We start from the raw sequence: 13,489 nt of genomic DNA, 5'->3' as shown, positions 1-13,489 counted from the left end.
AGTCGGGTTCTGCTTCAGTAACCAGCTGTTTAACCCTGGACAGATAACCTCTCATCCTCAGTTTCCTTACTAGAATTAGGAATATTACTCTGCAGGGTGGCTGTGATGATTAACAGGGATTATCTATTCGACGTATGGCCCTGCCCATAGTAGGGCCTCCACAAGTATTCGTTTCTTTTCTCACTGCTGTTGTTTTAAAGGACAGAGAAGTGCCACATCCAGAAAGCATTGCCAAGTTGCTTCCTCTTCTCTCAAAGTTTCAGTTGCATTACATCTCCCCACCCGCCCCTCCTCCCCCGCACCCAATACCACGTAGACGCATTTTAAAGTCTCTCTCAGGGGGTAGAGCAGGCATTCTGTCATTTGTTTTGACTTGAAATAAAACAACGTAACGCAACCACCCGGCAAACCATCAGTCAGGCTAACTCCCAAGGGAGGGAAGGGGGCGGGGGGCCGGTGCGCGGGGACCGGGCCTTATTCACAGAGGATGCTGCTGCCTGGCTCCGTCCCGGTGGTGGCCGGGTCCCTCGCCTTCCCGGCCGGTGTCTCAGGGCCGTTCGGAGGCGTCGGGAGCCGCGCGGAGTCGGGGCGGCCGGGCGCGCGGCTCTGATTGGCAGAGCGGGCGCCGCCGTCCAGGAAACGGCTCGGGTTTCAGCGGGGGCGTGACCCGCCGAGAGGGGGAGGCGGCGGCGGCGGCGGCGCGGGCGGCGGCGGCAGCGGAGAACGCCGCGGAGAGCCGAGCGAGCGGGCGGGCGGCGGGTGCGGAGCGGCGGACGAGCCAGCGAGCGCGGCCGCAAAGCTCGGGCGCCGCCGGGTCTGCGCGCGGCGTTGCTGGCCCGGCGCGGCGACTCGTTTCCAGGCTGGCGGGGCCCGGCCGCGAGCCCCGGGAGCCCCGAGGCCGCCGTTTTCCTGCGCGCTCCGAGCGTTCGCAAGTTGCGAGCAAAGTTTGGTGGAGGAAACGCTGAGCCTGAGTCCTTTCTTCTTCTCGCTCCCCAAATCCGAGCGCAGAACAGGGGCGTCATGCCCGCGCGCCTCCGCAGCCTGGCGTGCGCGTGAAGCCTCGGAGCCTTGGCGCGGGCGAGGACCCAAGGACCACTTTTGGGGAAGATCTCGTCGCTTGTTCCATCCCGACGCCCGCCAGGCGCGGGGACAGAACCGATCGCCAAGGAGCGTTGCCATTCAAGGTAATCGCCTTGTTAGGCGCCTTGGGGAGCCTCTTGGGGCGGGAAGGTGGGCGTCTTGGGAGCCTGGGACGCGGGGTGCACCGTCCCCCGAGCGGAGGACTGGCACTGTGGAGGCTGTTCCCTGTCCTTTCTCTGGCTGCATAGGTGATGGGGGAGCTGGGTGCGTGCTGACGGCTGGCTTTTGGGAAGTTCTTCCTCTCCCACCCCCATCCAGATGCTGACATCTGCCTCTGGCCCTGACACCCACCTCCCTGTCAAACTCCGGCCAGCGCGATCCTCCGACCCCAGAGCTGGCGGCGAGCGGCGGTGCTGCCTCACTGGTGGCCAGCTCCGCAAGTCCGGGGCTCGGAGGGACACATTCGGGGTGCCTCGTTCCGGGGTTCGGGGAGCGCCCGCCCCGTCCCTTCCAGGCCCCAGCGGAGGGCTGTTTTCCGGGAGGGAGCCGCTGGGGTGGGGCCGGCGATACCTCCGTAGGGTTGGCGATGCTCGGGGGTGGCACCTTTGGGGAGAGGGCTGCTCCGGTTCCGCGATTGCCGGGCGCCCTGAGCCCGCGGCCGCTGTCGGCGCAGGAGGGAGCGCAGCGCGGCTGGGGCTAGGGGGCGAACTGGACCGACTTTTTCTAGTTCGCTGCCTGCTCTGCCGGCAGCAGCTCGGAGATGTCGAAAGCGCAGGCGAGTTCTAACTTGCGCGCTTATTCTTTCAGCGACGGGGCCGGGCCAGGGAATCAGCCCAGGGCCCAGCCCGGCGCTGGCTCGGACCCTCGCGGCCAGAGGGCCAGGTGCAGGGGTCCGGCTCGAGCCTGAGAGCGATGAGCCTCCGCCGCTCCCCTTGCAGCCCGCTTCCCTGTAAACTCTTCTTTGGACCTTCCTTCCTCTCGCCCAGTTCAATAAAACCTACCCTTAAAGGCAAACCTGCTTTCACCCATTATGTGTTTGGTGTGAAACGCTATCAACATTTAAAACCCCATTGTCCCCTTGGTCCCAAATCCCTGTAAATCTTCACTGGCCTCTACTCATTTTCATCTGAAAAGCCTGTTTAGTTTGAATAGAAAAGCAATCAGGCGCCCCTCTCCCTCTCCCTGGAATGTCAATTAAAATGCAGATTTCTCTGAGTTCTTTAGTGCCGAGGAGGAGGAGAAAACCACGATATTCCAGGCAAACAAATGAAAGAAATGCTATAATGAAACCGGGTTGGTGGTGGTGACTTCTCCCCAAGCTGCTGCACGTTCTCATTGGCTTGCCAGCTTTACCAGGGAGGGATGGTGGTCCTGATTCAGCCTGTATTTTGTATTTTTGAGATTGTAGTATGTTGAAGAATCCCCAGCACCCCCGATTTTGACTCCTTGAGAGCTCCCTTCCCTGTTCAGCTCTGGGGAGAAGAGAGTGTAGGGAGGCTCTGAGCCAGGAGGTGGATCTGCCCTCTGGGGAACCTGGGCATCCCCTACTCTTGGCTGATATGAAATCTCCTGGGAACAGAGTGCCCGAGTGCTCGGCCTGGGTGAGCCCACCGGCCGACAGACAACTACATAGGGGTAGGAGCTCTGTTGGCTTGACTTCTTGGAGCCTGGGGGGTTCGGGAATGTTCTAGTAAGCCAAGGAGCCCAGCACAGACCTGGCTTAGGGACCACTCTCTAGCCAGGCTTGCTCGCTTGTCGCTTTGCCTATCTGAGGGCAGGCTTGTGCCGAGGTGAAAATGGACCAGGGGAACGGGTGGCCACGAAGAGCCATCCATCACAGGGAGGGTGACAACTCCTCCCGCGCCCTGGCGGAGAAGAGAGTTCCCTTTCAAGGGGAAAAATAAACATGCTGGGGCTTTCACTGAGGCTCAGACTCCAGGAAGGATTATGGTATTGAAGGCAGGAAGCCGGGATTGTGGCCGCCAGCGGCGTGCTGGGCCTGTGTTCCCAACACTGAGCCTGGGGACCTAATTATCCCGCCTAGGAGGTCCCTCCGTACTTTTGTCCACCCTGGTGAGGAGCTGTGCAGACCTGCTGCCCTAGGCCTCCAGTTTCCAGAGATTTGGAGAGGTGGGGGCTGCGGGGCCTGGACCTGGAGATGGCTAAAATTCAACTTTCTGGGTTACGCTGATGGGATGAGTGAATGGCTTGGGATTTAGCTGAAGTCACTCACGGTCCACTGTCCTAGCAAAGGAAGCTCATCTGGGCTGGGACAGGTGAGTGAGGGGGCCGGGGAAGGAACCTGGGGCCCACTGTCCAGCTAGGATTTAAGATTGTTCCTGAAGTTGTGTTAGAGACAGAAAATTCCCATGCATTCTGGAAATACTTAGTAAATCAGTGAGAATGTTTGTGTGCTTTCCTCCCACACGTATGTAGAAATAGATATGGAATTATCTTTTGAGGCTCTTAACTTTTAAAAGGAGAGAATAGTTGGCCAAGACATCCTGCAGGCAAATCTGAAGACACAGGGTGGGCGCACACACTGCTTGCTTTTGCCGTGAATCACCCCGTTTCACACGTGCTTTCTTTGAAGCAGACATTGTCTTTTTTCTTCTGGAAATGGTACAGCATCCTCTTTTCCTTTGCCCATTTTAATCCTTAGTCAAGGCTTAAAGTTTTTCTGATGTAGCTTTGGGGAGGCTTAACAGTGTTGGAATCCTACATTATAATTTGAAACATCAAGTCTGCATGCAAAAACTGCGGAGTTCAGAGATTTTTATATCAAAGGTTCCAAGCCCTACCCCTAGTCCTAGAAAATGTGGTTCATTCATATATAGTTCACAGAATCTATGATTGTTTGAATCAAATTCTCTAAACTTTCTGCGTTTCAGTTCTACACTTGGTAATTAATACTGAACCAATAAAAAGTTATTTGGAATATCTTAATCTTGTAAAATTCTCTTTGCCTTTGGGTCAAATGGGTGAATGGAATAGTCAGTTGAGCACTATTCTTGTAACTTGTATTCTGAAATTTTAGCCAATAGGTTAGCATATTGAAAGTTATTGGCCCAATCACATACCTTGACAATAATTTACATATTATTGTCAGCGTCATCGTCATCATCATTAATAAACACCCGCGTTATTCATCAGAGTTTGCATCTCCTCTGTTTCTTAACCCACTGGTTGGGCTGCCGTTGCTCGCAGGGGAAGGGGATTCAGGCTTTGAATCTCTTTTTGGATCAGCTGCTTTGAATGTACTGCAGTTCCATTCATTCTTTGTAAGTGGCTGCTTGGCGCAAGATTGAAATACATTTCTGCATTTGAAAATGAATCTTGACAAGTGTAAACTGGTGGGAATTTTTGGTCGCCGTCCTGGGGTTCTTTTTATTTTGCTGGTCTCCTTTCTTCCTGAGGGCTCCAGTGACGGAGCAACCTGCTCAGCTCCAGCCCCTAGAAGCAGACGCCTCTAAAACCCAGTTGGCCTAAGAGAAGTTAATGAGGCTGGGTATGCCAGCCCAGCATTGTTAACTTGCTTTTGTAGTTGCCCTTGAAACTAAGGTCACGTTGCTTCTGCTTTTTGAGGGCGGGAGAGGTGACAGTGGATAAGAGAAGAGAGTACACTTCGCCTAGCTGAAGTGGCCGCACGTATCTGTGTCCTGTAGCTAGTTTTTTTATCTCCGTTTCTTAAAAGTAGGCTTTTTAAACGATCAACCTAGTACATGCCGTGGACCGGTCTGGTGGGAACCCCTGGGACTGAGGTGCGGATGGAAGGCATTTACAGATAATGAAAAAGACCTGTGTAACCCACCTGGGTTGAAATGAATTGGCTTTGGGGAAGATTTCACTGACTCGCCAAATCTCTTTCCTCTAGAGGCTGCAGCAGGAGCAGCCAGGCCAGCAGCGGCTGCCGCGGCACCCTGGTTCCCGAGCCCACCGCAGGCTGAAGGCATTGCTGCTGGCAGTCCATGCTGGTAGAGGAAGTGTGCAGATGGGATTAACGTCCACATGGAGATATGGCAGAGGACGGGGGATTGGCACCGTAACCATGGTCAGCTGGGGTCGCTTCATCTGCCTGGTTGTGGTCACCATGGCAACCTTGTCCCTGGCCCGGCCCTCCTTCAATTTAGTTGAGGATACCACGGCGGAGCCGGAAGGTAAGTTATTTAATTTCACTTTCAGGGTACCAAGTTCGTTTCAGGGTTTGTCTGGGGAAGTGGCACGTGGGTCAAGGCCCATTTGAGAATCAGCTGCCCTTGTGTTGTAAATGAGTTTTCTAAAAGTAAGGGAGAGCCGGCTCTCTGCTTCCCCTAAGTCAGATTTTGCAGAGAAGGTTTTTGGCTGTAACACCGCAGGCAGAGTGGTGTAGTTTGGTGGTTTCTCGGCGTGTGCGTTTCTCTGTGTGGGGTGAGGGGGGCAGCAGCAGTGTGTCTGTCCAGTGCCTGGGAGAGCTGTGGAAGGTGAGCTTGTAGACGAATGCCATCGCCAGCTCCCTGCAGTAGCATGCTTACTGGAGAGAGTGTAAAGAATTACTATTTTCTGACGAAAGGAGCCACTCGGGGAAATTGCCAACATCTGAAATGCTGACATTTTATTTTCATTGTCTAAGGAGGAAAAGCAGCTTCTGAAGTTCAGCACAGAGAGGCTCGACACATTACATTCTTTTCAGCCACTGTAATTCATAAGACTTCAGCCATAAGTCACAGAGAGGCAGATTCTATTTTAGGGCAATTTGAAATGTACCTGGGCTTTTCCCGAATCGGTGAGAACTTCCAGATCTAACAGGGCTTGCATGGCTGTTTCAGCTTTGGAAACTGAATTTTAAAGGCACAGCGGCCGTTGCGAGCACTAAACAGGGCCAGGTTATCCCACTGGGCAGATTTGGAACCTCTTTCCCAGGTCCTTCCGAGACGGCGGTAGCCAAGCCTCGACTTGGTGCAGCCCTGAAATCTGTCATCAGTAGGGAATATTGGTAGCTGAGTTATTTTTCGAGTGGTAATCCGAGAATAAAACGGCAGATCTCAGCACTCATCGCCACTTAATGAACCTGTTTGCTGAGAGCCCACCTGGTGCCTGGTGAGCTTTGGGGGCCCTCCACGGGCCTGAGTGGTCTGGGGTCAGCTCAGCTGTTCTGGAAAGGCACCCTGCACGGAAGAGGAAGCCAGCCCATCCAGGACCATACGGGAAGGAAGGCTGTGTCCCCATCTGAGATGAGAGTCCTTGAGAGGAGCGCCCGCTGAGACCCTGAGCCATGAAAGGATAAAGGCAGATCTTTTTCTAACGTGGAAGCACGGCTTACCAGAAGCAGTCCGGAGATGGAGACCTGAGATGAGGCTGGTACCCTTTTTCTTACAGAGCTGTACGGAGGCTTTGTAATGGACAGGTGTGGTGACATTGCAGCAGCTTCTGGGTCTCCGGGAAGGGGAATCTGGTAGGAACTTGTGTCTGAGGCTTTCACAGGCTCTAGCTCTGTTGGTCGTGGGACTGCCTCCTTGTGACATGTGCTGTGACATAAGCAAGGTCGTTTGCAGGGGTGATGCGTTTTTAAAGGGCTTAATGCGAGAGAAAAGACTCCCGGTTTCTGAAAGTCATGCCTGTACTTCTTTAATTTTGCTAATAATTAAAATGGATGTTTCTCTAATTGCTGGTTTTCCCCCGAGTGCATGCATGGCCCAGCCACACCGAGGCAGCCAGGCTGGGATTTCCTGCAGTGTGAGCCCAGGAATGGGCCAGCTTAGGAAGAAACTGTCATTTTTCATTTAGACTTTTGGGGCAGCATTATTGGGAGTTTATTTCAACATAAAGTGTAAAATGGTCCTGGAGGACTTCTTTTTATCGTATTTAATTATTGAAGAGAGTTTAAAATACGCACGTACAGACAGGAGGAAAGAGGTGCGGCAGAGAGCAGGGAAAAACAGTGGACAGGGATGAAGTCCCCACAGTGGTTCTTCGTGTAAAAACACGTATCCAACAACGTGAGTATTGCTGGAAGTAGGTCTTCCGAGCCTGGCATCTGTGGCCGCACTTGGGGGTTGAGGGGAGGTCCTCGAATTCCCTGAAATGGTAGGTCATGTTTTGCAAATCTCCTTCTGTGCATATTTCTGGGTTCATAGCTCCTTTGAGGACTGCATCCAGAATTGTGAGGTGTTAAGAAAGTGGAAGGTGCAAAACCCTGCAGAGGGGGGCAGCTTTGGAAAAGCGTACAAACCCCTGGACTACAGTTTCTTCTTCCCTCATCTGAGGGTTGGCCAAGACAATCTTCAGGGTCTCTTCATTAATGTTAAGTGAATGTTAATATCCTCAGAAGCCTCCAGGTAACCTACCTCCAGAGCTTGCTGGGAGATTTAAGTGTGCCTGGAATTAACAGGGCCTGGCCTCTAATAAGCACCTGGGTTATGTGAGAGCATCATTTTTCCCAGGGAGCTGGGCACATGCATCTTTCCGCTCCTGTGGGCTGGCTGTGTCAGTTGCCACAATGTCAAGAAACATCTAGGGTTTTGGAGACAATTGAGAAGAAAGTTTCTCTCTGACGGAGGAGGCCCTTTGTGTTTCCAGGCAGCTGTGTTTGCCTTCTGTAGAGTCTGCTCTTCCCTTGTCTGTTAGTCCAACGTTGGTGTTGGTTTGTGCCCTAAGACGAGTTCTTCCATTGCAAGAACCTTACTTTGGTGTCAGAGATTATTAGGAGGGTATTAATTATAGATGAGAAATAGGAGTTTTGAACGACTGGAAACAGACTAAGTAGGGTGGCTTCAGTTTAGGCTGTGGTCTTGGCGAATTGGAGAGAGACAGACAGAGTCCCCCGTCCATGTGTGGCCGGCAGTCCCTGTCTGTCTTGCATGGTGAATATAACTATAGCTTTGGTTAAAATAAATTCAACCTTGACCTCCTGTTACATCCGGCCTTATCTTGGAAGACTTTTTGGTTTGCTAATTTGGAAGCTCCATTCAGATAACCTCTATTGGGCTGGGCCAGAGAAAAATGTGCCCAGATTAAAACGTGACTAAGTTCCAGGAGGAAGCCTGAACCCTAACACTAGAGAATCCTTTTTCAATTGTCTCGGCTTTGTATTGTCCTATCTCAACTATCTTCGTACCATGTATCACATCATTTCATCTACCATACAGCTTCCTATCATATCCATCGTCTGTTATATTTATCTTCTGGACACTTTCTGAAATGGTAGCAGTAGGTTTGACTCTACTCGACTGAAGGAGAAAATAATCTCTAGTGAAGACTTTAGTTGTTAATATTCCAGACTAAAAGTGAGTATTTTCATTTGGTCTTTCTTTTTTGTAGAGGACCAGCTGTGAAGGGTGTAAACTCAGTTATTGACTCAAGGGGGCCAGTCCTCGGTGCCAAGTACCGTTCTGATTAAGATTCTAATTATTTAAAGTATTGTCAAGCCTGATTACCCTGAGCAGGAGGCGACATTACTTTCAAGTTCTTCCTGACACTGTCACCTATGCTGGTTAATTAAGTCATTGTTGACATTAGCAACATCTTTGTTTACACTAGCCCAGTAGGAGCTAAAATAAAAGGGCTTTTCCAACCCAAAACCCTTAATTACTTTCCACCCCCACAAAGTGTGATTCTGAAAAGCAACAACCTGGGAAGAAAGTAGTTTGCATTTTTTTGTTTTGTTTGTTTCCGGTAACCAATTTTTTGGCAACCTCCTAAGAGATGATGCTGTCCTGGACCAATGTGAGTTGGTCCAAAGCTCAGAGAAATTCAGTAAGGGGTCCACACGGAGACCTCCCTAAGTCAGATTTTTCCAGCATGGTCTAAGTCCTTTGTTAGGAGTATTGTAAATGCTATAATATCAGCCATACGCATTTAATTGCAAGTTAAAAGAAAAGAAAAAAAAAAAGAATATATCCACATACCAAGAGTGAATGATTTAAAATAATCTTCTGTTTTGTATTATCTGCATCTTTGTTCCTCAATATGAGTGTTAATATTTAAGAGTTGACTGTAACTTGATAGTTAGCTTAGGAACAAGGACTTATTCTTGGTAAATTAAACCAAATGCAGGCTTATGCAGTTAAATACACAATGAAGTACACATTCTTTATTAGTATATAAAGTATTTCACAATTCATAGACAAAGAGCTGTGTTTAATATTACTTCTAGAGCAAAGAATTTGGCAAGCCCAGAGAATGTGTATTTGTACACTTTCTATATTGGCTGACTCTCATCTGAATTCGAAGTCTGTATGTGTGTGTATTTTGTCTTTTTATTTTAACCAGTTAGAACGCTGGTTAAACCTACTGTGTGACTAGCCCCACCCTAGGCCATAACTGAAGACTTGGTCCTGTCAGGTCTTTCCCACACAGTTGGAATGAGAATTCAGGTAACTAGAGCAGTCCAATAGGAGATGTTTCCACTATCAGACTTAATGAATAATTATATCGTTATGAAATAGCCGGGGTAGTGTTTAAACAGGAAGAGTTTTGTTTAATGTCTGCATTCTCAATAAAATGTGTCTAGTAGCCCTCTTGCTTGCATTCTCCTTTGAGTGTTTACTTATCCAGGGTAATTGCTAAAAGGCTACCCTCCCTCTTTCATCAGAGTTTGGCTTAATGGTACATTTCCATTAAAAATGCTGTTTAATTTTAGTCTTTAAAAGAAAACGTGGAAAATTGATTTTGGGGTGTCAGTGTCTTCATTTCGGTGGGAAATACAGCCTGTGTGCAACTTTCCACTGTGCTGGTTTGATCCTCAGCAGGGTGACTTGCCTCAGTAGGCAATTCAGAAGCAATTGTTTGAAAGTTTTTCAGGCTATCCTACAAATGTTTCTGGTTGAGTGGGTTTTATGTGGTTGTGAAAAAAATGCCTATGGTCTTTATTATTATTTTGTTTTCCTGGAGGGATGACTTTTGCCTTAGGTTTTGCATTCTTTGTATACTTTTGCTTTATCCAAGTGAGATTTAGAGATGGCTCTGCTTTTCCAGCTTTCCTGGCATTGAGATGCCTGATGCGGTTAACCAAGCCACACCCTCACCCCTGTCCTTCTGTCTGAAACTTCTTAGCGGAGTTTCTTTTAACTGGTGGTGACTGTTGAAGGCCATATGTGACTGAATCGTGAACCTAATGTGAGGTCTAAAAGTTTGGCCTCAATTCGGAGAGGTGGGTTTCCAATCGTTATATCCAAGATGAACAAACGCCGAAGAATTCAGCTGTAACTTGCTAGAGGCTCTTGAACTTGAGTTTTTAAAGCTATGTGTAACTTGTGTTCCTTTTTGGGGACAGTGTTTATCTTCATGGGAAGCCTTAAGGCTTCCTGGCAGCCTGAGAGTCTCTCCAAACTGGCTACTTCCTCTTGCTTACCTAGGTAGAGTAGACCTGGAGTGACCCAGCCAGGTTCAGCTCTGGCTTTCTTGGATCAGGAATGTGAGGAGTTAGGGAAGGGAGCCCAAGGCCAAGCTCTGTAAAGGAGAAGTCTGGCTGAACTAGCTGCTGGCCTCTTCATTATGATGGTCCCACATGTCTTGGTGATGTCTTCTACTGGAATTAACAAACATTACACTTCTCCCAAGTTTTTCCCGCCTTGCTCTGACTGTAACTACCCCATTTTAGGGCACGATAGGAAATCCAAAATGGTAGCCGCATCAGTGGTGGGTGTCGGTTTTAGGCTTCCACTGGCCTCTGTTTATATAACTTCAAGCGTTTACCATTTATATATTCATGCAAAAGGATATTTAATTGTCAGGCCAGACCACAGTTGTCCTTAAAGAGGGAGAATCAACTAAAATAGACATGCTTTATATTTTCAGTAATTTTGGCTTTAGGAAACTTGCGCCATGATGGAGTTTTAAGATGTTGGGTGTGAGCTGTTGTCACTCATTCCACTTTGGAATACTGTAAGTAATTACGTCCCCTTCTGGACTTTTGCCATTTCATGTGAATATTAAAATTTTCAGATTCTTTTTTGCCTGTACTGAGTCAGGGAACTAAGGTGTCACCTGCTCTTTCCTTTTAACCCCTTGTTCAACTGAAGCATGGTAAATTCCAAGTCATGTCTGAATGGACATACATAGAATGTCAGGTTGTTGTGAACATGTTTAATGAGGAGCTTAAACAATTGCTTACAGGGAAAATACTGATAGATTCAGAATTGAGGCCAAGGGACGTATGTATTTTATGATTCATACATAGCACCTTACATGAAGCAAGAATCCAGTTCTGAGCTCTGACATTAATAAAATAAACCCCATATAGATTGTCATGATTATTTCCTAACACTGAAACTCCTTCTAAGTTACTGTGTGACCTCTTTTTAAAGGCCAGCTTGCTGTTAAGTTTTTCCATACATGACCAGTTGTAATGTAAAGATATCAAGACATTGAAAAGGCCAACTTTGTGCGTAGGGGAGTGGGAGGTGGGGAGGTGCTATAAAATGAATATAAAGTGGTGAGTTTAGGGTTTAAACCCTTTGAAAACCCTTAAACTTCAGATTGTTAGTGGACGGTGAGATTGCCCCAGAGGGGTGTGACTGCCTTCAGGGCGCCCCCTTCCCGTGCCGCTAACCCCCCTGGACCTGCATCAAAGCGTGCTGTCTTCTTAGCTGACCCAGGTACATGCACAACGGACTGTATATCCTAAGTGTTACAAATGTTTCAAATTGAAAAAAATCACTACTCAGATCTTTAAAAGACCAAGAATCCTCTATCTAATTAGCCTCAATTCTGCATCTGACATTTTTTTTTTCATATAAATGAATAAAATCAATTTGAATGGCATGTGATGTGCTTTCCGGGGTTACAGACTCACAGAAGGAACTTGGCCTTGGCAGCTAGGCAAGTCGGGTTTGCACCTCTCCACTATCTACTGATGCTGTGACCTTGGATAAATTAGATAACCTGTGAGCCTCTCTTTCTTTATCTAAAAATGGATCTGATAATATCTATCTTGAAAGGGGGACCATGAAGATTAAATGCATGTGGATGTAAATCCCTTACAGTAGTTCCTGGCAGACAGTAGGTGATCAGTAAGGCTAGTTTCCTTCCTGCCCCGCCCCACTTCCTTGTCAAGGTGAAAACCTGAGATGGGATGTAAAGCGATTTATTTCAGGGAGATTTACCCTGTAATATATAAGGACGGATCTTCTGATGAGAGGCATTTCCATTAATTAAAATAGAAAGGGAGCTCTAGGCCCTGGTTTTATCCAACCCTTTTAAATTATGTTAGACGTTTACAAGTCTGGACTTAAGAAATGTGATCATTTTGCTGCTTGCAGTTCAGATGGTTCAGGGTTGACATTTTTTTCTTTGTTGAAAAAGTCAGTTGCAGCCACGTGAGAACGGCGGGATGTGTACTTCACAAAGAAAAATGTATTTTCGGCAAGGAGTTCTCTGTTTGAGGCTCCAAAGGATTGTCATGAAGGCTGATGAAGAGAGGGTTACGGCACTGGTTGTGGAGGAAGTGGGGTGTTTCATGCTCGGCTTTTGTCCTTGCCAGTGAGGAGCGCTCCCTAGCATGTGTCGATCATCCCTGCCAGGTTGGCTTCTAGGGACATCTCCCGGGCCTAAGTGGTGCTGGGCTTCCAGTCTTCGTGGAAGGGAGTTCAGGGAGATTGTCATGGTACCCACAGTTCTGAGGGGTGGGAGCTGAGTAGTCGTTTGTATGTTATACCCTTGTGAAGATTATTTATAGGACGGGTGGGGTGAGGAGTGAATGGTGGGGGTGGTCAGTATGGATGGGGTCGTGTTCTTTCAGCCCATTCCTTGAGAGGATGAGGATGCAGGTGATGATGATAACATTACCATCTATTAAGTGCCTGCCATGTGTCAGACACTGTGCTCGGTACCTTGACATATATTATCTCTAATCTTTTCCCCCTAGTTTTATGGAGATGTAACAGACATACAGCACGGTTGAAGGTGTACGGCATAATGATTTGACTTAACGTATGTTGTGAAATGATTGCCACAATAAGTTCAGCTAATATCCATCATCTCATATAGACACAAAAAAAGGAAAAGAAAAAAAATATTTTTCCTTGTGCTGAAAATTCTTGGGATTTACACTCTTAACAAGCTCTGTGTATTCCAGCCATACAGCAGTGTTAACTACAGCCATCACTTTGTATATTACATCCCTAGTACTTATTTCTCTTATAACTGAAAGTTGCTACCTTTTGAAGCACCTTCTTCTCGTTCCTCCTCTCCCCCCTAATCTAGTAAGGAAGCTGATCCCAGCTATTCATGTTTCCATTTAATGGGCAAGCTCGTGACTGAGATTCTTGGAGATGAAATGATTCCGCCAAGACCCCATCATTAGTGAGCGTGGACCCAGGCCTTTGGGTAAATGTGCTGGTGCAACAGAGGTTTCCCAGTTGACTCCTCTTTCGGGACAGGAGAGTCTTCTGTGGAACACCGTGGTGGCTCCCTCATTCCTGAACCTGTCGTT

At 48.2% G+C, this 13,489-nt stretch overlaps 1 protein-coding gene across 6 annotated transcripts in view; it reads left to right on the top strand.

Moving 5' to 3' along the window:
- The first annotated feature begins 701 nt into the window (after positions 1–701).
- Positions 702–13,489, top strand: part of FGFR2 (fibroblast growth factor receptor 2) — a 100,558-nt gene continuing 87,770 nt past the window's right edge. For 2 of the 6 annotated variants that reach the window (XM_072972013.1, XM_072972014.1), the window contains exons 1-2: positions 702–1,184; positions 4,955–5,237. In XM_072972013.1, coding sequence (XP_072828114.1) covers positions 5,072–5,237 — 166 coding nt within the window. In that variant the 5' untranslated portion in view covers positions 702–1,184; positions 4,955–5,071. The remainder of the gene's footprint in view (positions 1,185–4,954; positions 5,238–13,489) is intronic. The other 4 variants (XM_072972016.1, XM_072972012.1, XM_072972017.1 and 1 more) reach the window with 3 other exon arrangements.

The sequence above is a fragment of the Vicugna pacos genome, chromosome 11, assembly GCF_048564905.1.
Source record: "Vicugna pacos chromosome 11, VicPac4, whole genome shotgun sequence".
Taxonomy (NCBI): domain Eukaryota; kingdom Metazoa; phylum Chordata; class Mammalia; order Artiodactyla; family Camelidae; genus Vicugna; species Vicugna pacos.
This window is presented reverse-complemented; position numbering and strand designations above follow the sequence as displayed.